Source organism: Hipposideros armiger, unplaced genomic scaffold (assembly GCF_001890085.2).
Source record: "Hipposideros armiger isolate ML-2016 unplaced genomic scaffold, ASM189008v1 scaffold_557, whole genome shotgun sequence".
Lineage (NCBI taxonomy): Eukaryota > Metazoa > Chordata > Mammalia > Chiroptera > Hipposideridae > Hipposideros > Hipposideros armiger.
The window spans coordinates 24,814-51,872 of record NW_017731907.1 but is presented as its reverse complement, the minus strand read 5'-3'; the positions used below and the strand labels follow the sequence as shown (position 1 = coordinate 51,872).

At 36.1% G+C, this 27,059-nt stretch overlaps 1 protein-coding gene across 2 annotated transcripts in view; it reads left to right on the top strand.

Annotated features, from left to right (window-relative positions):
• Window positions 1-1,340: 1,340 nt before the first annotated feature.
• The window catches only part of MYSM1 (Myb like, SWIRM and MPN domains 1), a 40,747-nt gene continuing 15,028 nt past the window's right edge, over window positions 1,341-27,059 (top strand). The window contains exons 1-12 of one of the 2 annotated variants that reach the window (XM_019623678.1): window positions 1,344-1,592; window positions 7,556-7,631; window positions 9,187-9,257; window positions 11,139-11,216; window positions 11,310-11,333; window positions 12,386-12,464; window positions 16,427-16,525; window positions 16,939-17,711; window positions 21,749-21,879; window positions 22,997-23,100; window positions 24,308-24,385; window positions 26,491-26,579. In XM_019623678.1, coding sequence (XP_019479223.1) covers window positions 1,528-1,592; window positions 7,556-7,631; window positions 9,187-9,257; window positions 11,139-11,216; window positions 11,310-11,333; window positions 12,386-12,464; window positions 16,427-16,525; window positions 16,939-17,711; window positions 21,749-21,879; window positions 22,997-23,100; window positions 24,308-24,385; window positions 26,491-26,579 — 1,667 coding nt within the window. In that variant the 5' untranslated portion in view covers window positions 1,344-1,527. Of the gene's footprint in view, window positions 1,593-7,555; window positions 7,632-9,186; window positions 9,258-11,138; window positions 11,217-11,309; window positions 11,334-12,385; window positions 12,465-16,426; window positions 16,526-16,938; window positions 17,712-21,748; window positions 21,880-22,996; window positions 23,101-24,307; window positions 24,386-26,490; window positions 26,580-27,059 lie in introns of both variants that reach the window. The other variant, XM_019623679.1, reaches the window with a different exon arrangement.

Below are 27,059 nucleotides of genomic sequence, written 5' to 3'. Positions count from 1 at the left end.
TTTTGTGTTATGGTCTAGGAGGCATTTGATATCATGTGTATGCAGACAGCATACTACCAGGGTTCCCATCCCGGCCTGCTACGTAAAGATCAATGAAGGACATTTCTCTTTTCTTTATTTTCTTTTGACTATCTGGCCAGGTACGTCTTTCTAACTTTGCTTTAAGCTAAATTCAGCAAACATCTTAGAATTCTTACTCTATGCCAGGCATTCCAGTTACCATTGGGACTGGTCATTGGATAAGCCCTTTAACAACAGGAAGAACACTCCCAGAGTGGCCTAAGGATGGGATGATATTCAGTTTTTGAGTCCTGAATCTATCTCCCTCTTTACAAATCTTTCTCTCCATCTTCTGCCATCACATTTATAGTGCAGCTCACCTTATCCCTGGGCACAAAAAAAGGTGAGATGAAACAAATTAAAAATAGTGTGGGGAGGGAATTCATTCCATTAATTCATTGATTAGTTCATTCATCAGTTCAATATTTTTTGAGCACCTACTATGTGTCAGACACCTTGCTGAATGTTGGTAGTATAAGGATAGCAGATACAGCCTTTGTCTTTAAAGAAGTCAGAGTCCTGTGTTAGAGGCAGACAAGTGAAGGCACTGTTACAATAATGTGAATGAGGTAGAAGGTAGAAGACTACATAAGGCTAATATCTAATTTCTTGAGAAGACAAATTTTTTGAAAGAAATGGTGTTTATCTTTCACAGTTCCTAATAACATAATTTGTATAGGGTGACTCTTTAATTTGTATAGAGTCAAAAAACTTGGATTTGGTCCCAGCTTTGTCTTTGACTAGCTGTGTATCATTTGACAGTCATTTCAGCTTTCTGACCCTCAGTTTCCCATCTGTAAAGTTAAACTGTTGATACCAGCCCTGCCTACATTACCGAGTTACTGTAAAGGTCAATGGTCATGAGAGTGACTTTTTAACTAATTGTAAAGACCTCTACAAAATAAAACGTGTGATCATGAGTTACATTCTTAAATGTTGTTTGAATTTTAAAACAGAAGTTGTTCAGCACTTCACATAAGTGCTGAATGCTTTCTTAGAAGAAGAAGAAGAGGAAGAAGAAGAAAAAGAAGAAGGAGGAGGAGGAGGAGAAAAAGCAGCAGCAGCAGCAGCAGCGAAGAAGAAAAGAGCAGCAGGTAAAAGTCCTTTATTGTAGCCACCTTTACAGTTTAAAGCAGGTCTGGCTTCACCTTGTCATCACTCCAGAAAGATATTTACTACTATCTCCATTTTACAAAGGAGAGAAGTGAGGTGCCAAAGAATTCGTCCTAGAGCTTAATCTCTTTAAAACCCAAGCCTGGGCCGCTTCCCAAGGTCCTCAAACGTCAACAAAAGCCAAAAGGACCAATCCCCAGGCCGCTGGGGGCACCGTCTCGCTGGAAGCGCAGCTTCTCCAGGTACCCGGCTGGACGAGACTGCAATTCCGCCCGATGACGCAAACGGCCCCACCCCCAGGCCAACCACCTCTCGCGGGATCTCTCGGGAGGACGGACGGGGTCAGGTCCCATCATGGCGGCTGAAGAGGCGGATGTGGATATCGAAGGGGACGTGGTAGCAGCGGCAGCACAGCCAGGGTGAGGCATAGGGACCGGGTCTCGCCGGGACGCGGAGGGGTGCGGATGCGAGGAGAGTGCCGTAGAAAGGCGGCGCGTCAGTCAAGGGACAAGGGAGCGGAAGAATCCCGCTGGGCCAGGGGCTCCTGGCGGCCGGCGAGGGGCCGCGCCCATCCGGCCAGCCGGCTAGTCCTGAGCCCGGCGGGCGCGTATCCGGGGCTGGTGTCCGACGGCTGTTTCACCCTTGATGCGGATGCCGCGATTGCTCCGACTTCGCCTAGCACAGGCACTCTTCCCAACGATTATTTTCCTTCTTCCACTACCTCCGCTCCAGAATCTCGCCAGAATCCTCCCTCTGACCCCCGCCCGACAAATAACTCGAGCCAGGGCGGCCCCTGGACGGGACCCGGGATCTTTGTTCCATTACTTGCCAGCCATGTGACCTTGGGCGTTTCATTCCTGCTGGCCACAGGTTTCCTCGTCCACATGGGGGTAGTTGTGAAAAACTTCCTGAGAGGCAGCTGGACTTAAAGGAAAGGGGTTAGGACTTAGGAGTTGGACAGCTCTTGGGTGCTCCTCCTGCATTGGCTGGCCCTGCCTGTTAGTTACTAGCAGTGTGACCTTGGGCCATACGTTTCACTTGTCTCAGCCTCAGCTCATGTGTAAACTGACTATCGTGATACGTATCTCGTACGATTATTGTGAGGATCCGATGAAATGTTGGATGTGTGTTAGCATATGTTAGGTGCTCTGTAAATGTGTTCTTTCTTGTTCTTTTACCCTCAAGGACGGTATTATGAGGACTCAGTCAGGGGCCATAATTAATTTAATACCAGTTTCTGCATAACAGACCAATGTGGTTTTAAACAAGCAACATCCAGCCTGAGAGCGCTAACCCTTTGACTCCTTGCTTTCTGAGTAAGAAATTGATACATACCATTTAAAAAATATATTCCCAGAGTCTCCTTTGAGTAATGGAAGAGGCCTAGACTGATTAGGAATCAAAAGACCTCAGTACTAAACACAGCCAGCTATCATGCTCATAACCATGAACAACTTCATTGGAATGCACCTAGGTTGAACCGTGTGAAATTGCCCATCTTAGAACATTTGACCTATAAAATGGCAATTTCATATGGTCCAATCTAATAGGGTTTCTGTAAATTGTGGAGAAGAGTACCTGCCTGTGAGGGACTAAGATGGGGGGTTTCAAGTTTTTATGAACTCGAAAGCATTGTAAAAATGTGAGGAGTAATTAAATTTGTAGTTATTCTCCCAGATCTTTAGGCAAATCAGTCCAAAGCTATACAGATGAGTAGGGAACCTTTAATAACCATCATTGTTCACATTTGTGTAGATGACATTAATCTTGACTAACTGCTTTTGCATGCATGATTTAATTTACTTTTCACAAGAAGTAGACAGGGAGACTTATCTACAGTCCAGAGAGAAATGAATTGGCCTGGAAACACTAAAGATCATCCGAGGGTATTGGCTCTACCCCTTTTCTATAGGTTTTTCTTTATTTTTTCTGATTGTATGTAATTTCTCTCTTTTTTCTGTTTTTCTTTCCTTTCTCTTTCTTCCTATTCTGTTTGAGCTTTAGGTCTACTGGTGGCACCTCTGATCATCTTAGTCTTACACAAGGAGGATTACAAAGGTTATTGGTTCTTGATGGTCAGAGCTGTGGCATTACACAACTCCAAGGAGCATCAGTAACATTATATTCTAGTGAATGATGCCCCCTGAGGTGTGTAGTTATAGCTGCTTTTAGCATTTGTGGAACTCTTGATTAATTTAAAACACACTTTTAACTACGGATGGTCCCCAATTTGCTATGGTTCGACTTAACGATTTTTCAACTTGACTGTGGCGCGAAAGCAATACGCATTCAGTAGCTATTGTACTTCAAATTTTGAATTTTGATCTTTTCCTGGGCAAGTGATATGTGGGTATGATACTCTCGTTTGATGCTGGGTATTGGCAGCAAGCCGCAACTCCCAGTCAGACCCTCAGTCACAAGGGTAAACAACATGTTGCCAACCTTTTTTGGATATTGTGTTCTGAGCACATTTAAGGTAGGCTAGGCTGTTGTAATGTTTGTTAGGTTAGGTGTATTAAATGCATTTTTGACCTAGGAGATTTTCAACTTATGATGGGTTTATTAGGATAAAACCCCATTATAAGTCAAGGAACATTTGTAGTTACTAAGTGCTAGGTACCAAAGTTAGAAGATGGCATTGAAGGTTTTTTTTGTTTCCCTTCTACTCCTACCATTCCTTCTCATCCTCCTTTTCTTCTGCTTGTCTTTTAAATCATGGTGTTCCAAGGGGTTTTATCATAAGATTCCTACTCAGTAACCACGTAGTGTCTGGTGATACTATCTTTCAAGACTTAAATTTCTCTCGTTTGGACCATAAGAAATTTTGCCTACAAAATTTTTGACCTACAAAAATGGGAATTTCATAAGTTCACCTAATACATACTAATGTTTCCCAAATATGTTGTCAACCTATATTTCTTTCCTGAGCTTCAAATCTATTTATCCAACTCTGAAACTATTGGGTGTTTGGAAAAGTCATAACGTATTTTGTCTGTGTTTTTCAAAGGTCATTTATTTATATGAAGAACAAAGATCAATCAATGATATATTGCACATTTTGTTCAATAACCTTTTGCCATCTTCAGTGAGCTTCATAATTCCTCATTCATAGAAGCACCTGTCTTTATTTGCAAAAAACTGAACAAGGTGCTGATTTACAGCCTCATCTGAATTGAACGTTATACCAGGCAGGGAATTTTTAAGAGAGTGAAACAAGTGGAAGTCTGACAGCACAAGGTCAGGCGAGTATGGTGGGTGTGGTAACACATCCCATCCAAGCTCCAATAATTTTTGACAGGTGATCAAACTTGTGTGTGGTCTCTCGTTGTTGCGATGGAACACAACTCCTTTACAATTAACAAGCTCTGGACGTTTCTAGATGATGGATTCATTCAAACTGTCCAATTGCTGACAGTACACATTCGACTTAATTGTTTGGTTCCATGGTAGGAGCTTGAAAAACACAACACCTTTAAAATCCCACCACACTGAGAGCATAACCTTCCTCTGATGAATGTCTGCTTTCAATGTCGTTTGAGGCGAATCATCACGTTGGGACCAAGACCGTTTGTGCACCACATTGTTGTAAACAATCCACTTCTCATCACCAGTTATCATTTGCTTCAAAAAAGGATGGTTTTCCTCACGTTTAATGAGCATATTGCAGATGTCTATACGTGCTGTCAAATGAACTTCTTTGAATTCATGCGGAACCCAAATATCGAGCTTGCTTACGTATCCCAGCTTCTTCAGGTGGTCATGAACACTTGAATGATGGATGTTCAGTGTTTCTGCAATCTCTCGTGTTGTGTAACTGGGTTTGACTCGATCAGTGCCTTTATTTTGTCATCAACCTCGGTGGGCCTCCCTGACCAAGGAGAGTCGTTTGAGATCCAAATTACCAGCATGTAATTTCGTGAACCATCGTTGGCAGTGACGTTCTTGTAGAGCATTGTCACCGTAAACTTTATGCAACTTTTCATAAGCTTGACGCATGTTCTTCCCTTTATGGAAGAAAAACAGTAAAATATGGCAAAAATGCACAGTTTGGTCTTCCATCTTCAACTTGTAAAATCTCCAAAACTCAACCAAATCACTCAGTGTTTTTTTAGAATGAAGCTAGAATTGTCAGCTGTCAAATGACATAGCAATAACATAGATGCGAATGACTCGAGTACTTTCAAAAATGAACTAGTGCCATCTGTTGCAAACATGCGTCATAACTTTCCCGAAGACCCAATATATGCACTTGGATGTTCCACAAGCACCTCAGTCTGAGCTTAGAAATTTTCTCTACCATACCTGCCTCTAGTTTCCCTAGTTCAGTAAATGGTACCATCCACTCAGTCATACAAGGCACAGACCTACATACACTTTTCCTTACCTGTCGTCTTCTACTCGTTCTGTCATATCAGTTGATAAGGGTCTACTGGTTCTAAGTATACTCTCAAATGTATTTACTTCTTCCTACTGCTTGTGCCCTTGGTCTAAATTACTGTCACCTTTTTCTAATATTTATATAATCACTTCCTCTTAACTGCTGCTTGTCTCTTTGGCTCCTTGTATTCTTCCCTGAAGTTAGATCCTTAGAATCCTTAGATTCTTACATCCATCTCTGATCGTGTTATTCCTTTCAATTCCCAGTTGACTTCATGATAAAATATTAATTCCTTAACTTCTGGAGACCTGTGTGATCCATGCCTCACCTACTTCAGTCATTCGATCATTCAATATTGATTGAGCACCTTTTGTATACTAGGTATACCTAGATAAGCCCTAGGTATACAGCAGTTACCAAAACTTAAATCCTTGTCCTCAATACCAAACATTCTTATTAGATGAGACAGACAATAAACCTTCTATATATGTCAAATGGAGATAAGTGGGAAAAAATAAAGGAGGGAAGGTGAAAGGCTTGTCAGCTTTATCCCTTGCACTTACCCAGGGAAAATTATAAGGTCTGAAAGTACAGGACCTCTGGTCAGTGTGGCTGTTGTGTAAGAACTGGATTTGAAAAGGAGCGAAGCAACAGAATTGGCAACAAATTGAATGTACGTTGTGAGGAAATAAGGGCAGGTGCAGATTTCTGGCTTGGGCCTCTAAGGGATGAAGATGCCATAGACTTGAGATAGGGAACAATGGAAGGGTAGCATATTTGAGAGGAAAGGTGAGCTCAGGTTTAAACACATTAATTTGTGGTACCTGTGGATGTTCAGGTAGGTGTCCTGATGCATGCACCAGAGGTGTGTATGTTGCTAATTCTTACTGAGGAATACTGTGTAAAAAGATTTCAGAAGTAAACTTAAAGTGATGCTAGTTCCACCTCCAGCACTGTTGGCAGACCTAGTTAGTTCTGTCAAAGGTTTCCTTCTGCTTATAGTAGTCTCAGAATCCTTTATTTTGCATTTCTGGTAGCTTCTATCAAATCAGAGTTGACACTTGAGTTAAAACCTTTTTGCCATCAACAATTGAGACATTATTGCTTTAGGTTTATTGTAAATAATCGGTTAACCCCACAATTTGTTATAACCACTGTAGGACTAATTGAAAATTCAAAAATATAAACCTGTATATAGGTTTTTGTAGTCCAAGAGCTGCAAAATTCTCATCACTAGAGTAGGTCTGAGGAAAGTCAATAACTCAACTAAGAAATTTATAACTTAAGGACATACAAAAGTAAAATTTAATTATGTCGTAGATTTGACTTCCCAAGACCTATTTAACTATTCCACCTTTTTGCATGTGAAGTGAATAGTGTGACTTTTATGAAAGGAGTGGATTAACAAAGTTTAATCCTCCATGAACACAGAAAAGACCCCAAGTTAATTATTTAAATGATGACTTATTAAAATTTTGTTGCATGTTCTTATCTCTTCACTGTACTACCCTTCTTTAAGTATTTTCTATTTTGGTTCTTCCATTTATTCTTGGTTTTGTTTGTTTGTTTGTTTGAGGGTGGTGCTATTGATAGGGCTTTTGTGCTTTAGATACAGCTAAAAGAATTAATTATGAGGCTGAACTCCCATGTGCACATGGGTACGCCTCAAAAGAAATGTGAAGCCTTGGTTCATGGCCGCAGACCATGTGGGGCTGTCGCTGCTCTGGGGTATTTTGTTTTCCTTGTGAAGTTGTTTATTCTTGGGGAACAAAAGAAGTGAACAGACTTGATGTTTAGCAGTTGAGATAGGGTGGCATAAAGCCACTATATGTGTCACAGGCCAAAGAGGTAGAACAGGCATTTCTGTAATGTCAACTCTGTTAAGGGGAGAGGGGAACTAAATATTTGCTTAACACCTCAAGTCTACCAGTCACTGTGCTGTGTAAATTATATCCACTAACTGGTGTAATACCACTTTTATAACCATTTCCTTAATTATTACAGAAGCAATGAAAATACAGCATCTGTTTTACAAGATCACTATCTTGATTCATCTTGGAGAACTGAGAATGGTCTTATTGTAAGTATTTTATGAATATATATGGTACATTAAGCTATTACTCATTACTCAGAGTACCTCTTATTTTTACTTGGTGTTCTCAGCAATCACAGAGATAATATATTGAAACATTTTTCTCACTTTAAAAATAGTAGAAACCCACTCATTTCTTTTGACTCCGAAAAATGGCCTGTTTGGAGATGACTTTGGAGCCAGCTGGATTTGGGCACAAATTATTGCCCTACCACTTACCAGATTCGTAAACTTCAGTTACATCATCTGAAAAGTGGAGATATTGTAGGATTCACTTCCTAGTGTAACTTACTATGTGTCAGACACTAGGTTAGATTTGGGGGATGCAACTTTGATCAAGGCAGACATGGTCCTGCTTTCAAGGAGCTTATATTCTAAAGGAGAATCAGGTGATAAACAAGTAGATAAACTGATCATAAATTTTGAAGGAGATAAGCAAGAAGCTGACAGAGTAACAGGGTGGGGAACCTGCTTTAGATAAGTCATTGAGGGAAGCTGAGGAGATGACATTTAAGTTGAAATGTAATAGAAAGAGAGGAGCAGATATGTGAAGAGGTGAGGAAAACATTCTGAGCAGAAAGAATAACAGAACAAAGTCTCTTGTTGGAAGCAAATGTCTAGAATATAGTGGGTCAGAGGGAAAGTGACAGCTATGACAAAGTTAGAAAGGCAGATGAGAGCTCTATCATATTTGTAGGAAGCAAGAGTAGAATCTAAGAGACCAGCTAGGAAACGTTGGCAATAATCTAAGAAAGATTTGTTGATGGTTTGGCCTGAGATTGTGGCAGAAGAGATAGAAGTGGATGGATTTGAATTATTTTTTGGCGGTAGAACTGCTTGGTAGATTGGATATGGGGTTGAGGGAAAAGGAAAGAATCCAGGATGATTCTTGGGTTCCTATCTGGGAATAACTTGGGGACAAGCAGTGCCATTTACAAAGTTAGGAAGGCAGGGGAAGAAGCAGGTGAAAGAAGGGGTGTAGTGAGGAGTTACGTTTTAACCATGTAAAGTTTGAGAAGCCAACTAGATATCTGAGTGGAAATAGTGAGTGGGCAGTTGGAAGTAGCGGTCTAGACAGAGTTTGGAGAGGAGACCTGAGCTGAAAATATTTAAGTTTTGAGAGTTGGAAATGAGTGTGATGATTGAAGGAGAGATTGTGGCTTGAGGGGAAAAAAGAATTGTGAGTTTTGGAAATAGGTGAAGCATCTAGCAAAATGCTGATACCCCCTAATTCTTCATACATGATAGCCATTATTACTTTATCATGGGTAGGAGCTTGAGCCCTGGGATCCAGCAAACTTGTGTCAAGTCTCTGCTCTTCTACCTGAAATTCTAGCAGTGCTATGGATGCATGTGCGAAGTAATAATGTCTATCTCATGGCATTATCATGGGAATCAAAGATATGTGCTCAGTAAATTATAGCTGTTGTTATTTGTAATCATTATTTGTAATCATTCTATCAGGTATTTTTATTGAATAAAACATAGAAGGTAATTTCAAAAAGTAGTAAATTAAAAAAAAATGTATTCTCTTTTTTAATAGCCTTGGACGCTGGATAGCACCATCAGTGAAGAGAACAGAGCCGTCATTGAGAAAATGTTGTTGGAAGAAGAGTATCCTTTAATGATTATGAGGAAAGAAAAGGTTTCAGGGTTAAAACTCTCTAAATGCAAAACTTACAAAAGAGACCACTGTTAATTACTGGGTGGATTATATTTAGCGCCAGACTGCTACTATATAATGTTACTTACCTATGCAAAAAGCTGCATTTTATTTCTGTGGTTCTATTTTACTGCTAAATCTGAGATATGACTCAATATATTTGGGTTTGTGTTGTCAGCCAACTCTTTATACTGTGTGACTATTGGGTCGAAATTATAGAATGTTTTAAGTTAGCTAGAACCTTTAGTCCAAGTCCTAGATGATGTAGTCCAGTCCCCCATTTTCACTTATATAAGCTGAAATCCAGAGATGTTGATTTGTCCGAGGACACAGAACTAGAATATGTAAAAGTTCGTCTCACTTCCTACTCTGCCAATTTACAGGTGTTATGTGGGAGGAATCTAAGTAAAAAGTATAAAACAAATACAATAGGATGAAGATTTTTTCCCCCAGAAGTTGTGGATCCTAATTCATGGTTCAGCCACTGGCTTCTTGTCCTCATTTCTTTTATCTGAATGTGATGTTGGCAACTTAACTTCTTTGAGACTCAGTTTTCTTATATGTAAAATGAGGATTGAACAAAATGATTTCTGATTTTATGATTTATAAAGATTATTAATAGTCTAATAAGTAGTGGTTTGTTTTTAACTCTTTTTATCTATATTTCGTGGATTTCTGCCTCTGTTTTAAGCCATAATTTTTTATTCCCTTTATTCCCAGTTACTGCCATGTTGATTTCAGAATGTCTATATACCTTTAATTATTATAGGTTAACCCCTTTTAAGCTTTCTTATTCTCTAATTCTCCCCAAACATTACAGTTATAGCCTATATCATTGCTCTTTCAACAGAAAAATAGTGAGTCACATATATCATTTAAAATTTTCTAGTAGCTTCATTTAAAACAGGTGCAATTAACTTAATTTATTTAACTCAGTATTTCAATACTTAATCAATATAAAAACATTATTAAGCTCTTTTACATTCTTTGTTTCGTGCTCTGAAATTCAGTGTGTATTTTATACCTACAATGCATCTCACTTCATGCTAGCCACATTTCAAGTATTCAGTAGTTACACATGTGTCTGTTGGCTAATGTATTGATTGAACAGTACACTTCTAGATTAATGAATACTGGTTCACTTCCAAATCTGGAAACAAATCATGAGAATTAAAGCTATATGAACTCTTGGAGGACAGGAATAATGATTTCTTGTATCTTTGTCTTCAGTACCTACTACTTACAATAGTGCCTGACATACACAGTATACAGTCAATATTTATTAAGTGAAGAATATCTCAGAATAATCTAAAAGTATTGCAGTAGGCCAGTTTTAAGAAGTTTGAGAGGGAGGCTTTCTGGTAGATTTAACTTAAGTGTTTGTTATTTTTATTACGGTAGAGAATAATCCCGAAGTCTTCTCTGTTACCTTGCTAAACATGAAAGCAAATACTCCTAAATTACCCAGAACAACCAATCAGTTTCATCTATGACATTCTCCATATGTTTTAGCAAAAATAATTAAAATATTGAGGATGTTCTCTTAGCCATTTCTAAAAGGGAAGATAAGAGAAACTAGCATTTACATAGCACACATTTTTTGTATCCATCGTATTGTATGATTTCACATGTAATATTTAATCCATATAACAACCCTATGAGGTATAAATAACTTTTATCATTTTTGCAAACCTAAAAAGGGCTTTGAGAGGAATTCATTTAGTTAGCATTGAGTGTGAGTTTTCATGAGTATATCAGTGCCTGCCTTATATAAGTCACATAAAAATTATGACTTTATTATTGTTTGAAAAGTTTCCTTAATAATTATACAGGTATTACTTATCTAAAAAATCACTTCCAGAAAAATTCTGGCTAGATCAAAAGGAAGATGATAAAAAATACACGAAGAGGTAAAATCAATTTATAATACTTTTAAAAATCTGAATTATATTTTAAAAACTTCTTCACACGCTTCTTTATTTTCTTTTTTTCATGTGGTACAGTCTGCAGAAAACAGCAAAAATCATGTATGTACTTATGTTTTATATTTTACAGCCTTTTGTATTAGTTAAAAATGATGGGAAAATAAAAGTTATAGTTGACCTGTGGAAAAGCCCTCTTGATCTTGGGTTATACATAAATATTAAATCAAAATTTCTTGTACAGTTATCGGAATGCCCCAAAGTAATTTTATGATGTTATTTATTTGCCAGAATTTCTCTTTCAGTTGGTTCTATCAGATTATGGAAAAGATGGTTTCCTAGGGATTTGTGGGGAAAGTTTTTAAATCTGCTATTTAATATATTAGAAATTGACTTGATTTCTATTGCCCTGTCAGTTGATTTTCAGTCATTTCAAACAAAAATTTAATTTTAATTTGTAGTTTCTAAAAATTAGAGATAACTATTAGCTTTTATTTAGTGTTTCTAAACTTGCATGTTTATGGTCCCTTAGAGGATAAGAGTTTGAGCACTGATTAGACTTTGGCATTCTGCTGAATAAACAGCAACAAAAAAATGAAGTTAATGAAAAGATTAATGGTTTGCTTAAATTAGTGAGCCTCATCACTATTTATTTTAACTTCTTAAGATACTGCCGTTTCAAAAGCAATAAACATAATGCCATAGTTTTTATTTCCTTCTCTGGCTTGATATTTACATGGACTTACCTGAAAGAATCAAAGATAATATTTCTGGAGCCAATTTAAACTCTTAATGCCTTTCAGAGTTTGGAAATGTATTAATGTCTGCTACTTTGTGTCCAACCTAAGGAAGCCTATTTGTTTGTTATCATGTTGACTTCCTTTGATGTCTTTTAGTGTTATCTTCACTAAGATCCAAGGATTATGTCTTTTGGGGCTCCTATTATCCTGAGCTAGAGAAGTATAGGAGACAGGGTAAATCTGTCCCTCCAGGTAGAGACTGTAGCCTTCTTCTTCTTCTTTTCCTGTTTTATTTTTTAATTCTTAGACTCAAAGTATTGAATTTATTAGCCCATGGCTATCTATAACCTTTAGCTGCATAAATATGGAATGTTCCATTTCAGAAATTTTTTTTGCAATTCCTTTTTTTCCCTGCAGGGTACAATCTCCTACAAAACCAGCCAGTTTCTCGGTAAAGTGGACGATAGAAGAAAAAGAACTGTTTGAACAAGGGCTGGTAAATAGAGCAATTTTTGATTTATAGTAAAATAATTCTAGAAGCAAATAATGACAGAATTGCAAGGTTATATTAATTGTAGAGACCAGAAATTTCTTTTTAATTACAATGTTCATATCTATAGTTTTTCTGTAGTTAGACTGATGATATTTATAGTGTAGTGTAAGAGAATTCAACTCATATTTAAGTTATTAAAATATTAAAATAGATTTGGGTTAATTATTTGGGTAGTTTTCACCCTTTTTTAATATTAGCAACACCCAAGATATCGAGCTCTCTCTATCTACATGATACCAATTACCTGGATTAAAAGGCAAAATTATTTAGTTATCTGCTCTTTCTCTTGGAAAAAAAACATGCATATTTGGAACTGTCTGGGTGATCAGCTGAGTTCTTTTTTTTTTTTTTTTTAATTGGGGAATTGGGGTGATGGGAACAGTGCTGGGGAATTGGGGGAAAGGGAACAGACAAGTTGCTGTCGTTTTGTTCTTCAGTCTAGTTGTGGAGGACGTTGCTTCACTGGCCCAAGTTGGCACCATCATTGCGCTCTTCCCGGGCGAGGCACATCAGTCGCCGGCTTCTGGACGGCTGCTCACCGCGGCCACTGGCCGCTCATGCTGGCTGCTGGCCACACACGATAGCCCATGGCAACCCACCGCCACAGGGGCTGTAGCCTACGCCGTCGCCAGCGACTCACGGCAGCCCAGCTCCAGGTTGAGCTGCTGTTCAGCATCCCAGCTGTAGAGGGCAGTGTCACTGGCCCTCACACGCAGGATCCGAACCGGGGCCCTCTGGCATCCCAAGCCAGCTGTCAACCATCGCGCCACTCGGCTGGCCCCTGAGTTCTTTTTTATTCAGATATTTGTCATTGTGCATATAGTCTAAATATTTTAGTGGATGTAATTGAAGACTAAAAATATTTCTTTTGCTTGAATGTTTCACTGAGATCTGTATAAGTATCTACAAGTAACATAATGAAAAAATATGCACAACAATGTCTAATTCTGAAAATACTCCTTAATAGGAAGAAATTTTAATAAAATACTCAGAAAATTTTTTTAACTATTGAGAATTAAGTTACATCTTTTCCTTTAAGGTACCTATTACTCAATATTATACTAATTAATTTTGAAATTACATATATTTATAAATTACATATATAGGGTATTTATATAATATGTAGGATTCATAAATGCTAATTGAAATATTGATAATATTTCTACATTATGGGTAGTAAAATGTGTTTGTATTTTATAGTTAGCCATCACCATGACATTTATATGTTCTGCGATGTTTTTATATAAATACATAAACTATTCTTGAGGGTTTTATTTCTTGCTGAGGTTTTTCTCCTATGCTGTTGATGTTTTTTTATATTGGTATTTCAATCTGTTTCAGGATTATCATTTACATAATCTAACTTTAATTAACCAGTTATTTATTTAAGATTGCTGACAACTTTAGTATTTTGTACCATATACAAGGCATGATCAAAAAATACAATGAATGAAACTAATTTAAAAGAATACTGTGGCCGCTGTGAACTACCATGAGTGGCCAGCAGCCGGCATGAGCTGCTGTGAACTGCCAGCCAATGGCTGGTGACCGATAAAAAAAAAAAAACAGTGAATGTTTTAAATTTTTAAAAATGTATTACAGTAAAAGACACATTGCCATTAATTCCCCTCAAAGTACTCCCTGGCTTTGAACACAGTTATCCCATTGTTCTTGCCACTTTCTGAAGCAGTTCTGAAAGTCCTCTTTTGTGAGTGTCTTTAGTTGCGCTGTCGTGGCTGCCTCCATGTCCTGAATCAATTCAAAACATTTTCCTTTCATGGTCATTTTTACTTTGGGGAAGAGCCAGAAGTTGCACAGTGCCAGATCCAGTGAATAAGGTAGATGTGGACACACCGTGATGTTTTTATTTGACAGAAATTGCCATATACCAGAAATGATGTGTGACACGGAGCGTTGTCTTGATAGAGGATGAAGTAAAGACACGAAAGAGGACTTCCAGAACTGCTATAGGAAGTGGCAAGAACAATGGGATAAGTGGGTTCGAAGTGGGGGAGGAATATATTTTGAGGGGGATTAATGGCAATGTGTCTTTTACTATAGTAAGCTTTTCTAATTTAAACATTCACCATATTTTTCAATCATACCTCGTATACACAAAGACCATACACACACACACACACACACACGGGTTGTGAATTTTTAGGTTATTGTTGACATTTGTGGTAGTTATAGGGGCTGCATCTGCATGGTTGAGAATTCAAAAGTTACCTAAAGTGGTAGCGTGTTAAGTCCAACTCCTTTCTCAGCCTTCAGTTCTCCAGTGCTGAGGTAACCATTTTTGTCTGTTCTTTGTGTATCCTTCCAGAGATGTTTATCCCTGTATAAGCAAATGTGTATTTATATACATATGTATGTATATAAATGTGTATTTATATACATATGTATATATATGTATGTATATAATCTATGTATGTACATAAACATATTTTAAACTTATAATGTTTTCTCATAAAAACCCGTGGAACTCTTGATTGTCTTTCAGCCTTCTTAACCTTTTGATATAGTTTGCTTATAGGCTGAATTCTGTCAGGTTTGAGAGAAAGGAATTATGTGGTACTGAATGAGGAAGGAAAGTTTTCCTTCTCTTTCTTGGGCATAGGGCCCTCTCTTTGCTCTATTTTGAAATTGGTGAATGTTTTCTTCATTCCTTTGGTTAGTGCCTCCTACCCTAATTTTTATATTGCCCCACCCCCTACAGTTCATATCGGTCACATTTTATCAGGATCTTTCCTGCCTCCAAAAGTGCTCCATGCTTCCAAGTTACCTATTGGACTTTACCCCACAATAAAGATAACTAATTCTTCAGTAAGTTGATCTCAGCTAGTATTAGTTAACAGCAATATATAATATATAATTAATTTATACTTACTAGTAAATTTCACAGAAGTACTTTTAGTTTTAAGAAATTGTCCATATATCAGATTTTCTAATGAATGCCAAAAATAAGTGTATAAATTAAGGTTTATCATTTGGGTCAGATCTTTGAATGAAAATGACTTGATACCATAAGTCATAACTGCCTGGCCTATAAATCTGTCTGGGATCAACTTCCCTGAGTTGTGGCTGGATTCTTTGTTTGGTTTTCATAGCTTGAAGAATTCTAAAAAATTAGAACTGTTGAGGTTCTTTGGGAAGTAGAGTGTATCTTGTGTTGGAGATATTAGAAAGGAGGTTTATGTATGTATCAAATGATAGACTTGATACCTGAAAATCCCTTTTAGCTTTGAAATGATAGGCATTCCTTTTGGTACAGAACACACCAGAGCTCCCTCAAACTGTCAGTCTTTTCTCAGCACAGCTTCAGTGTTAGCAGATGGACAGCCTTTGACCATAGAGGGACATAGAGAGGTGTTAGTTGCAGGTCACTCATTTGTCATTCACTCTTGTAAGTCAGTTCATGTCTGATATCTGTAGAGTTATAGTATCTGTTATGTAATGGATGTTGTAACAGATGGAGTCTGGGTAAAAAAAGGTGTTTTGAAATTAGTATCAGGACGTATTCAGTTGATTCTGTAAATGAAAAATATAACCTGCCTCCCTTTCAAGGTACTTGTTTTTTTTTAAGTTATCTTAGGATTTGAAACATCATAATGTGCAATATGAATGTATACTGTTAGGAATACATACAAGTTGTGGAACTTCTTTTAGATAGCTATGAAAAGAAAATTTCTAAATCATTTTGGTCAGTTTTCATAAGTACAGATTCCAAAACAAGAATGTGGGCTTTGATTTTAAGAGTCTTAGCTATATATGAGGCTTTGTTATATGCCTTAGAAAATAACGATGGGTGTTCTTTTAATTTGCTTTTTTTAACATTTCAGTTACTTGGAATATTAACAAGTTAGTTCAACAAAAGCAATTTCTTTTCCATTTTGATAATATAGGCTAAATTTGGCCGAAGGTGGACCAAAATTGCAAAGCTAATTGGAAGTCGTACGGTTTTACAAGTGAAGAGTTATGCCAGACAGTACTTTAAAAATAAGGTAAGCAGAATATAAATATTCTAGTTAATAATAACATTTTAAATAAATAAAATGAGTAAGCAAAAACAGTTAACTCAGGCATTAAAATTTTATGTTCAAAAATTTTATAGGGAAAGTATTTCATACTCATAAAGTACTCTACATATATTTATCTTCATAAATCTTAAAGCATATCATCAATGTTTTGAGCGTTTCTGTTAGATATTGTTATTCTTAATTTCATACAGTTAAATAGAACAAAATATTGCTTATTTAAAATGCAGTTGTAAATATTTTAAAGAACAGCCTAATAAAGGTTCAGTATATCAATTACATGTACTCAGCTTAATAACATTGTATTCATCCTATTTTTTTGTGACAGTGATTAAATTTTAAAATCTTAATATGGGGGTTTTATCTTGATTTTTAATAAGGTAAAATTAGATGGTCCAGAGAAGGAAACACCAAATCAGAAGAACAGCAGTTACCTTCAGATTAAAAATGAAAATGAAGGCACAAAGGCATGGACACCATCAAGTTTAAGGGGACGTGCTGATCCCAACTTGAATGCTGTAAAAATTGAAAAGTTATCTGATGATGAAGAAGTAGACATCACAGATGAGGCAGATGAGTTGACTTCTCAAGCACCCCAAGAGAATCCTAGCAGTGATCTCTTATTAGACATCCCGAATAGTAAAAGTCCTGAAACCTATCAAGGAGAATTTATTGCGTCTGACAGCCAGGAAGATCCCATTTCTAAACCTTACAAGGAATATCTTCAGAATATAAAGCAGGGTGAGATGGAAACACTTTCAAGCTTAGAAACTACATTTTGGACTGAAAAACAGAGCACCAGTGACAAAAAGTCAGTTGAATTAAATGATCAGAAATGTAATAAACTGATGAAAAACTGTGATAAGCATGATGGAAATGGAATAGTAGATGATACCAGGCGATTGCCTTCTCCAGAGCCTTGTGACGTGCAGAAAGATTTGAGTGATAATGAAATGGTTTTTCATTCTTCCTGTCAAATGGAGGAGGAGAGCCATGAGGAAGAAGAGCTTAAGCCACCAGAGCAAGAAGTAGAGATAGATAGAAATATTATTCAAGAAGAAGAAAAACAAGCAATTCCTGAGTTTTTTGAGGGGCGCCAAGCTAAAACACCAGAACGCTATTTGAAAATTAGGAATTACATTTTGGATCAGTGGTAAGGAAGAATTATATTTTAGATGCTGTTTTAAAACTTCTTATTCTCTAGATTATTTTAATTAGGTTTATGCAAAATTTAGTATTTTACATTGCTAATGATGCAGAGCTTTTAACATTAATATACAGAAGGTGCCGAAAAAATGTATACACATTTTAAGAAAAGAAAAAAAGTATAGTAAAATTGTAATATTCAATATATACTGATAACAAAAGATGAATACAAGTCACTTTTGACTTCGGCAATTAACAACAGGTGCTCATAGTGGCTACCATCAGTGTAATTGTAATACAGTTTTTTCCTTTCTTAAAATGTGTATACATTTTTTTGGCACCTTCTGAGTTTCAATAAGCCAAGACTTTAAATTTCTCATAGTGAAACTTTTTTGGAAAGCTTTTGTAACATCTGTCTGTTCATTGAGAGTGTTTGGGCTTGGGGAAAAAGGGTTAGATGATTGCCTTAAGCAGCTTGTTAGGACTGTGTTAGGAAGATACAGAAAACACTACTGCACTGGAAAAGCGGGGTAATATCTTTCCTAGTTTATCATGTACTTTAAAGTACAAAGAAAGAAAACTTTGGTCACAGCAGTGTCATTAAATGTGGCTGAATTGCAGAAACCATTCTCCTAAATAGCTGCCTTACATGCTTTCGGTGTTGAACCTGTGGCATAATGTGTTAATAGTTCCTTCATCCAGCTTCAGCTTCATCAGGATATATAATAATTTTCTGATATGTGAAGTTTACCCTCTAAATGCTCAGTACCTTTTACTTAAATTATTTAGTGAGAAATGGGGAACAAACCAAAGAAAAACTTCTCACCTTATTAGCCTAAGTGCTCTGAAAGTAATTTGAATTTTTCATAATTCTTTAATTAAGACATCGTTAAACATTCATAACTGTTATTGCTTCAGGATTGTGTAGGGCCACCTTTACAGAGGGCTTCCACTATAAGTTAGGAAGATTACCAAAGGAAAACAAATAACCAGCTTATTAAGTCACTAACCTTCATTTTATGCACACAATATTAAGTATTTAATTTGGCTTTTAAAGATAGCCGTATTCTAAAAGAAAGATTTTTGTTCTTGTTCGTGACTCATGGTTATCTTGCAGATGGGTGAGATTGCTAAAAGTACAAGCAAGGATGGTATCAAAGTAAAGAATGCTTGTAAGGAACAACTCCTGACATTTGCATAGTGCTTTACAGTTTACAGAAAGCTTTTCTGTATCATCTGATTCCTCACAACAACCCTGTAAAATAGGCAGGTGGTATTTTCTCCATTTGACAGAGTGATTCAGAGATCAGGAGAGGTGTAGGGACCTGCCTTTGATTATATTGGGTTGTCGGAAAAGTCATGACGTATTTTTTCTGTTTTTTTGTTGCAAAATGTGTCATTACTTTTCCGACAACCCAATACAACCAGTCAATGACAGAGGAAGGACTTCTGTGCAAGTCATGACTCTTTAAGTTTAGAAAAGATAAAATTAGATCTCTTGGTATCTAATTTTGATTTTGGAAATAAGAGAATAAGTGGCCAAAATTGAAGGACTTCAAAATAATAACTCAGAAACGTCCATATGAATCATTAGTGAGTACTTACTGTTACTTTAATCAAATTTCACTTGTTACTGTGGATTTTGAATTCTATGAGGCAGAATAATTCATATAGATAGTATATATTATATAGCACTAGTTTCCTAATATCATTTGCCTTAGTCCATGAAACCAGTTAAATGTTGCTGTTTCAGTAGTTGTAAAAGCAAAAGTAAATGTTTTAAACAGGAACTCAAATGTTCTCTTCAGAAATAGAAGATAGAGTGGTTAGGGACTGGAGGTGGTGTTAAAAAAAAAATAGAATGAAAAGTTAATGTTTTAAAAATAAAAAGAGGCCTGCTAGATTTCTTTGTAGCCAAAAGATCCTTTTCATAAAAACACATGCAGTCGATACCCTGTTTTGGGGAATTTAATAAAAATAGTAACCAGTACCATTATTGAATGGCTACTAAATGCCGTGCATTGCCTTTAAATCATCTCCAATTCTCTTGACAACCTGTTCTCATTTTTACAGATGAAAAAAACGAGTTTCAGAGTAAAAGGAACTTGTTGCACCTTAGAGAAAGGTGATTCCCAGAGTCTGTCGTGTTGACCCATTATTTTCACATTTCCAGCTCAGGGCCTTGACCCAGACTTCCTTCTGCCTTGCATATTTTCCCCTCTCAGTCTTGGTGAATCTTGCATCCTCATGTCATTCAAGAGAAATTCAAGGCCCTCTCTGACCACCTTATCTAATATAGCTCACATAGCTCTTCTCATTCTCTGACCCTGTTTTTTATTTATCTTCATAGTTACCACTGAAAATATTATATTTTTATTTGTGTATTTTCTCTTCCTCCCCCCTCCCAGTCATAATGCAGGCTCCATGAGGACAATTTTTTTTTGTCTGTTTGCTCCTTATTAAACCCTTAGTGCTTAGAAAAATATTTGGAATACAGAAAGTACTCTGTTAAGGGGGAAGGATCGAATGAATGAATCATCATTATTATATCATGAACAGATATTTTTAGAGGTCTTACCGTTTGTTCAGCACTGCACTAGGTTACTAAATTCTGCTTAAAGCCTTTTGATTTGGGTATTTGTTAATTACATCAATCCAGTTTTAGACTCCTGCAGTTTTTTTGGTAGCCAGTTATACCATGCTCATCTCTGCTTTCTTGCCTTCATTTATGCAGGTCGTTTCCTTTTCTTTACAGCCACTCTGAAATCTCAACTTTTCAATGGAACTTTTGATACTCTCCCACATCACAAACTACTTTTTACCTTCCCTGAAGTTCTGTAGGATTTATGATTTTAAATTTGGTTTCTCCTTAAAGAGACCTTCCTTAAACACAATATCTAAAATAGTTTATGCCTGTTTATCTCTTAGTGTATCTATTTATCCTCTTACCTTTTCTTCCTAGCACTTATTGCTACCTGGCAATACAATAGATGTTATTCATTAATTTATTGACTGTCTCCCCTATTAGATTGTAAGGTCAGGAACTTTACATTATTCACGTCTTTTCCTTAGTGCCTAGAACAGTGCCTCGTGCAGAGGATACAAAATATTTGTAGGATAAAATCAAGTTGAATAAGAAATAACCTATGTTTTATAATTTATCCAAGTACTTGGTTTATAATGTCTGTTTGAATTCTGACTGTCACGTCCATAAGTAAGTGCTTTAATTTTCTCTGACCATTTTGTTTTCTCATCTCTAAAATGAGAATAATAAAATCTATCCTGTAGAGTTGTTGTGAGGATTAAGGATGTATAACTCTTGGTACAGCATCTGGCATAAGCACTCAGTAATTGTTTGCTACTATTAAGTTCTCTATTACTGTTAAACTTTGTATTGTGCCATCTAGCATGGTACATTAAGTATTTTCAGGAAATATGTTTGATTATATAAACCTCATTTCTTTTATAGTCTTTGGGCGTTTCTTTATTCCTTTGGGATCCCCTGTAATATCTATTTCTGTTTTCCACTGAGAGTAAGCACTTATTATTTATTGGCATAATGATTAAAAACTAATATAAAAACTTTTAAGCATTTATAGTAGTTTATAATTAAAAGATACTGTCCAGCAAAACTAGGTGAACCTAAGTAATATATTAAAAACTAGAAAAGTTTAATACTAAAAATTTTCAATCTATAATTCAAAGTGTTCTTTTTTTATCCAAAGATTCAGGCTTGAATTTGGCTCTGTAGATAAATAAGCTTCTAACTTAAAAGTCCTGGGATAAATGGAATATATTAAATTTAATATTGGGGAAGAAATGATACTTGTAAAAATCATACTATACTTGTAAATTATTGTATCATTTACAGATATTTTAGAAAAAAGTACACTTGGGCATTATGTATTAACATGGTATTCACTACACATTTACATATTAAGAGGGGATAAATTTTTAAGATATTTCAAATATTAAAAGTTTTCCCAGAAATCTTTTTCATGTTTTTATTTATCCAAAATAATTGTACTTCCATTTCTTAATTAGGGAGATATGCAAACCGAAATACTTAAATAAGACCTCAGTACGTCCTGGCCTGAAGAACTGTGGGGATGTTAATTGTATTGGACGGATTCATACATACCTCGAGTTGATAGGAGCAATCAATTTTGGATGTGGTAAAAATAAAAACCCAACATCATCTTTTACTCAACATTTTTTATCCTTATGGCACCTATTAATTTCTTTGATGGTTAGAATGCAAGTAAACATAGTATAGATACAGAATTCAGAGAGATGCTATAACATTATGGAATACGTATATTGAGATTTTGCTGTAAAACAGATTTCTGTTGATTAAATTATATTTCCCTTTGAAAATTAGTAGTGTAATTTTAAAAGAAATATATTCAGTGTAAGTAGTAGAAATTAAGAATACAGTTCTTTGTCAAGTAAAATTATTTTATGAAAAGTCTAATAGCCCATTTAATTTGCAAATACTGTATTCATGCTAGAAATACTATCTAGCAGTGTTTAAATGAAGGAAATAATTTATGAGCCTCTACACCTAAATGTAATAAAAGTGCCAAAATATTTTTCATGGAAAACGTTTTAATCCTAGTTTTTCTCAAATATAGAAGTTGATGAATATGCATATTTTTAAATGTATTCTACCATTCTATTAACATGACACAAATTTTTTGAAGAAAGTTAATAGCCATAGTTGCAAAGTGATAAGGTAATTAAAACCTTGCAACCCATGTTGTGAGAAGAGTATTCTGTATTCTGCATCTATGAAAAGACAGCTAACCAGAAAACTTTTGTCAGAGATGATTTTATTTTACATGTAGAGAGAGAATTTATAGTCTGTCCTGGGGTCTCCATTTTAGTGATTTTGTTTGCCAAAAGCACTGTATATTCGGACTGGCTTTTCAGGAAAACTAATGTATCATAGCTTCCTCAGCCACTAATAGAAAAATGAAATTGTGTTTTCTGTATTAAACTCCCAAAGTTAGCAAAGTGGACTTGGCACTCATTTGATCAAATTAAACAAATTACCCATTTCCTAAGTAACACGTTACTGAGATTTTCTTATAATAACATTACTTTTAGGTGAGAACTAGTAAGTGGCACATAAACTGTGTGATTGTGGAATAGGATAGAATCATAGAAGCTCAGGTATAAAGAAACGTAGAAATTGGCTTACAATGTATAGTCAGTGTAGATATGTCTTCCTGTTTAACAAATGAGTGTCATAAAAAAATAGATTGTTTTGTTTTTCCTGAATTCCAATAGAACAGGCTGTATATAACAGGCCACAACCAGTTGATAAGGTACGAATCAGAGACAGAAAAGATACAGTAGAAGCATACCAACTTGCCCAGCGTTTGCAGTCCATGGTAAGCAGTCACCTCTCACTAAATGACCTCTTCAAATTGCTCCTTACCCTGTTAATAAGGTATGCCTACTTCTCAGCTGTTTAACAAATGGCCATTTAATAGAAGAACTTGTTTTCTTTTGTATTTCACCTTAGCCATTCACTTTTCTGGTCTCCATTCAATTTCATGTAAGTTTATAAGGCACAAACAAACCAACTAAACCTCAAAATTCACTGGCAAACTTGACACAGAAGCATAATGTTTTGCTAAAATGGTTTTAGCTTGGTTTTAATTCTAAAACTGCATTTAAGCTGTTTTCTCTTTTTCAGTTATTTTTTTGTTTAAAATTCTTACATAAGATTCAAGTTTTTGGAATAGCTGTCCAAAATATTTTATCTTTTATCTTTTTAATTCTTGAGATTCATGAGTTCTACAATATTTTAAAATTCATGAATCTTATTTAAAAAGTAAGTGATCCAACAAGTCTCTTAAAAGGCAGTCATATTGTGAACCAATAAAACAGGTTAAATTGGTAATAGGTGAAATAAAGAGTATAGATGATAGAGTGGGTACCTTTCTTAGAGTATTTAGGCTGCAAACCATTTCTACCTAGTATTACTTTAAAAAGGATGTTTTTAAATATAGTTGCTGGAATTAGATGGTGCTAGTCGGACAGTGACTTCTGGTAGCTAGTCTATTTTAAAGGCTTCAGTATTGCGGTTTGCAAAACTGGATATTAGTAATTCAGTCATCCAACTTTGTAGTTTTTTTTACTATTTGTATTAACTAAGCAATCTTTTCCTTTATAAAGCTGAGATATAATTATTTTGCTTCTAGCTTTCAATATTTTACCTCTTGTTATATGTTCTTGCAAGTTTTCTACCACAAGTGTGATTGATTGATCAGGAAGTCATTTTCTTTGTGATTCCCTTTGGTCTTAAAAGTATTTTTTGTCTGAACGTTTTAGCTCCAAATTGTGAAAGGAAATGAAAATTAAAGAAGAAATCCAAGTAGATACAGAAAATAATCACTGATTTATTTTGGAGCAGAGTACTAACTATTGAACATAAATTAATAAAATAAAATTTAGTCAGGCATTGCTGATCAGGGATGACAATATTGTAATGGAGAAATTGTTTTTTAGAAAATTATCATTTTCATTTTGAGTATTAATATGCTGTGATTTCTCCAAGTTAATCTTGTTACCTTTTGCTTCATTTCATGTCAGCGCACAAGGAGACGTAGGGTCCGAGACCCATGGGGAAATTGGTGTGATGCAAAAGACTTAGAAGGACAAACATTTGAGGTAACTTCGACCTATTCAGATGGATCATTAATGAAAGTTATTTTGTCAGTACATATTTGAATATCTTAATGTCACATATATTACACTTTTTATGTGTACACATATATATATGTCTCATTCCCATGTTAATTTCTTTGTCTAAAAGTAACTAATAAAGTACAAGGCATTGGTGTTGCATTTAACTAGGAGTTTGACTCATTCTCAAAACATTGATTATCTGTTTCTACAATCTGCTGTCTAGCTCAAGAATATCTTCCAGGGTGCCAGGAAGTTCATGTGCCCAATTCATTTCAGTAAACATTTATTGAGTGATATTCTGATACACCACTTAAAATGTTGTTCCACGCGTTAGACATAAATTGAATTACAAATATTGAAGTGTTATTTCTACTAATAAAAACTATGGTCCTAAAAAGAAAATAGGCAATGAATGTGTGTATATTTATACATCTACACGCGTTCTACATATATAATTTGTGAACAACCAGTGCAGTAGAATGGAAAATGTGAAAGTGGGAATAATACTTCCCTTGAAGGACTGTTGTGAGAATTCAGTGAAATAAATGAAATAAGGGATCATAGGTCCTAGTACTAGGTACTCAATAAGCCTTGCATGTACCAGGTACTCGATAAATGTTAGTTCTCTTCTTTCTCTTTTCCCCATTCCCTGTCCCCAGCCTCACACCTGAGCACTATTCTACGCACAGCAATTAATAATACATATGTGGTTCCTGCCAAGAAGGAACTTAGATTTCTATTAGGAAAGATAAAACCTGTGGTAAGTTCCATAACATTGGTCTTCCCAAAGGATGTGATCAGGGAAGGTTTCACAGAACATGTGATGTTTCATCTCACATGAAGGAAGAGCAGGAAAATCTCAAAATGTAGAAATGTAGATGAAGTCTTTTGAGGCTAAGTGAGCAGCATAAGCAAAAGTACAGACATGGGGAATACTAGACATGTTCTGGAAAGAGGTGCACAGTTCATTTAGGCTAGAGGATAAGATTGGTAGGAGAAATGGAATGAAACATTTACATAGGGCTTGCTGTGTATTGAACACTACTGTCAATATTTTATAAACATTAACTCATTTAATCTTTACAAAAACACCATGAATTGTTATTATTGCTATTATTGTTCCTATTTTAAAAATGAGGAAACTAAAACACAGAAAGCTTCAGTACCTTGCCTCAGGTCACCCAGCTATTAAGTAGCAAAGCCAGACATTATATCTCTAGAATCTGTGCTCTTTATCATTACGCTGTGACATCTCAGTTGTAAAAGAAAACTCAGTACAGTAGGACTTGATGACTAGAAAATAACTAAGAAAAGGAAGTAAGAAAGGTGAAAGACTCAGGTGATCCTGGGGTTTTTGAATCTGGGTACCATTAATAGAAATGAGTAAGTAAGTCAAGGAGTAAATTTGAAGTTTGGTATGGCTGTATATTTTGCAACAAATTTTTTTTTTTTAAGGTTTGATTGGGGAATTGGGGGAGGGAACAGCGTTGGGGAATCGGGGAAGGGGAACAGACAAGTTGCTGTCCTTTGATTCTTCAGTCTAGTTGTGGAGGACGTCGCTTCACTGGCCCATGTTGGTATTATGATCATTGTGCTCTTCCCGGGTGAGACAGTTGCTTGCTGGCCTCTGGACAGCTGCTTACCGCAGCTCACAGCAGCTCATGTTGGCTGCCAGCTCCTCACACTGGCTCCGGCCGCCCATGGCAGCAGCCCACTGCAGCAGGGTCTGCAGCCTACACTGTCACTGGCAACTCACGGCAGCCCAGCTCCAGGTCGAGCTGTTGTTCACCATCTTAGCTGTAGAGGGCAGTGTCACTGGCCCTCATGTGGGATCCAAACCGGCTGCCCTGCTGCTTAGAGCTGGCGCTCCCAAGTCAGCTCTTAAACAATGAGCAACTCAGCCAGCCTTGCAGCAGTTTTTTAACATATTATCCAGCATTTCTGTTAGTGGCAAGAAGGAGACACATCTGTATTAACTTTGTCTTGTTCTCACGTGCCCTTAAATATGGTTTTAAAGGAGTATTTTTATTAATTTTACCTATCAGTGGTTGATGGATTCTTTGATTAACTGCTGTTTTATGTTTTAGCACCTATCTGCTGAGGAGCTGGCAAGAAGAAGAGAAGAGGAAAAATGTAAACCTCTTAAGTCTTCAAAAGTGCAAAGACCAACGAAAAGGTATAATATTACTTTATATAAATGTAATTTTTAAAAATTTATCACAAATGATTAGAAAATGTATGGAAAAAATATTTGATATAGCTGTACTATATTCACATTAAATTAAAAAATACAGCTAAAATTTTTTATTTCGCTGATTATCAGTTTGAGAGACCTTAAGCACAAGTTTCAAATTTGTTCAGGTTCAGTGAATATAGGATCTAACCTGTGCTCTAAAGGAGCCTTGTTTATGACAGGTGGTCATTCCACTTAGACATTATGAACAAGTAACCTCATGAAACGACTGGATCTCTCTTTGGGTGGTGCTGATTGTTAGCAAAGTGTTTTTGTTTGTTCTTTTACAATAAAACATTTGTCACTTGTAACATCAAGGGTCACCAGATACATTAAATGCCTTGATTTTCTAGAGCCCCTTACTTCACACAGATGCCCCATTGAATGGACTGTAGTTTTGTCAGTGTCCCTATTAAAGTGAGA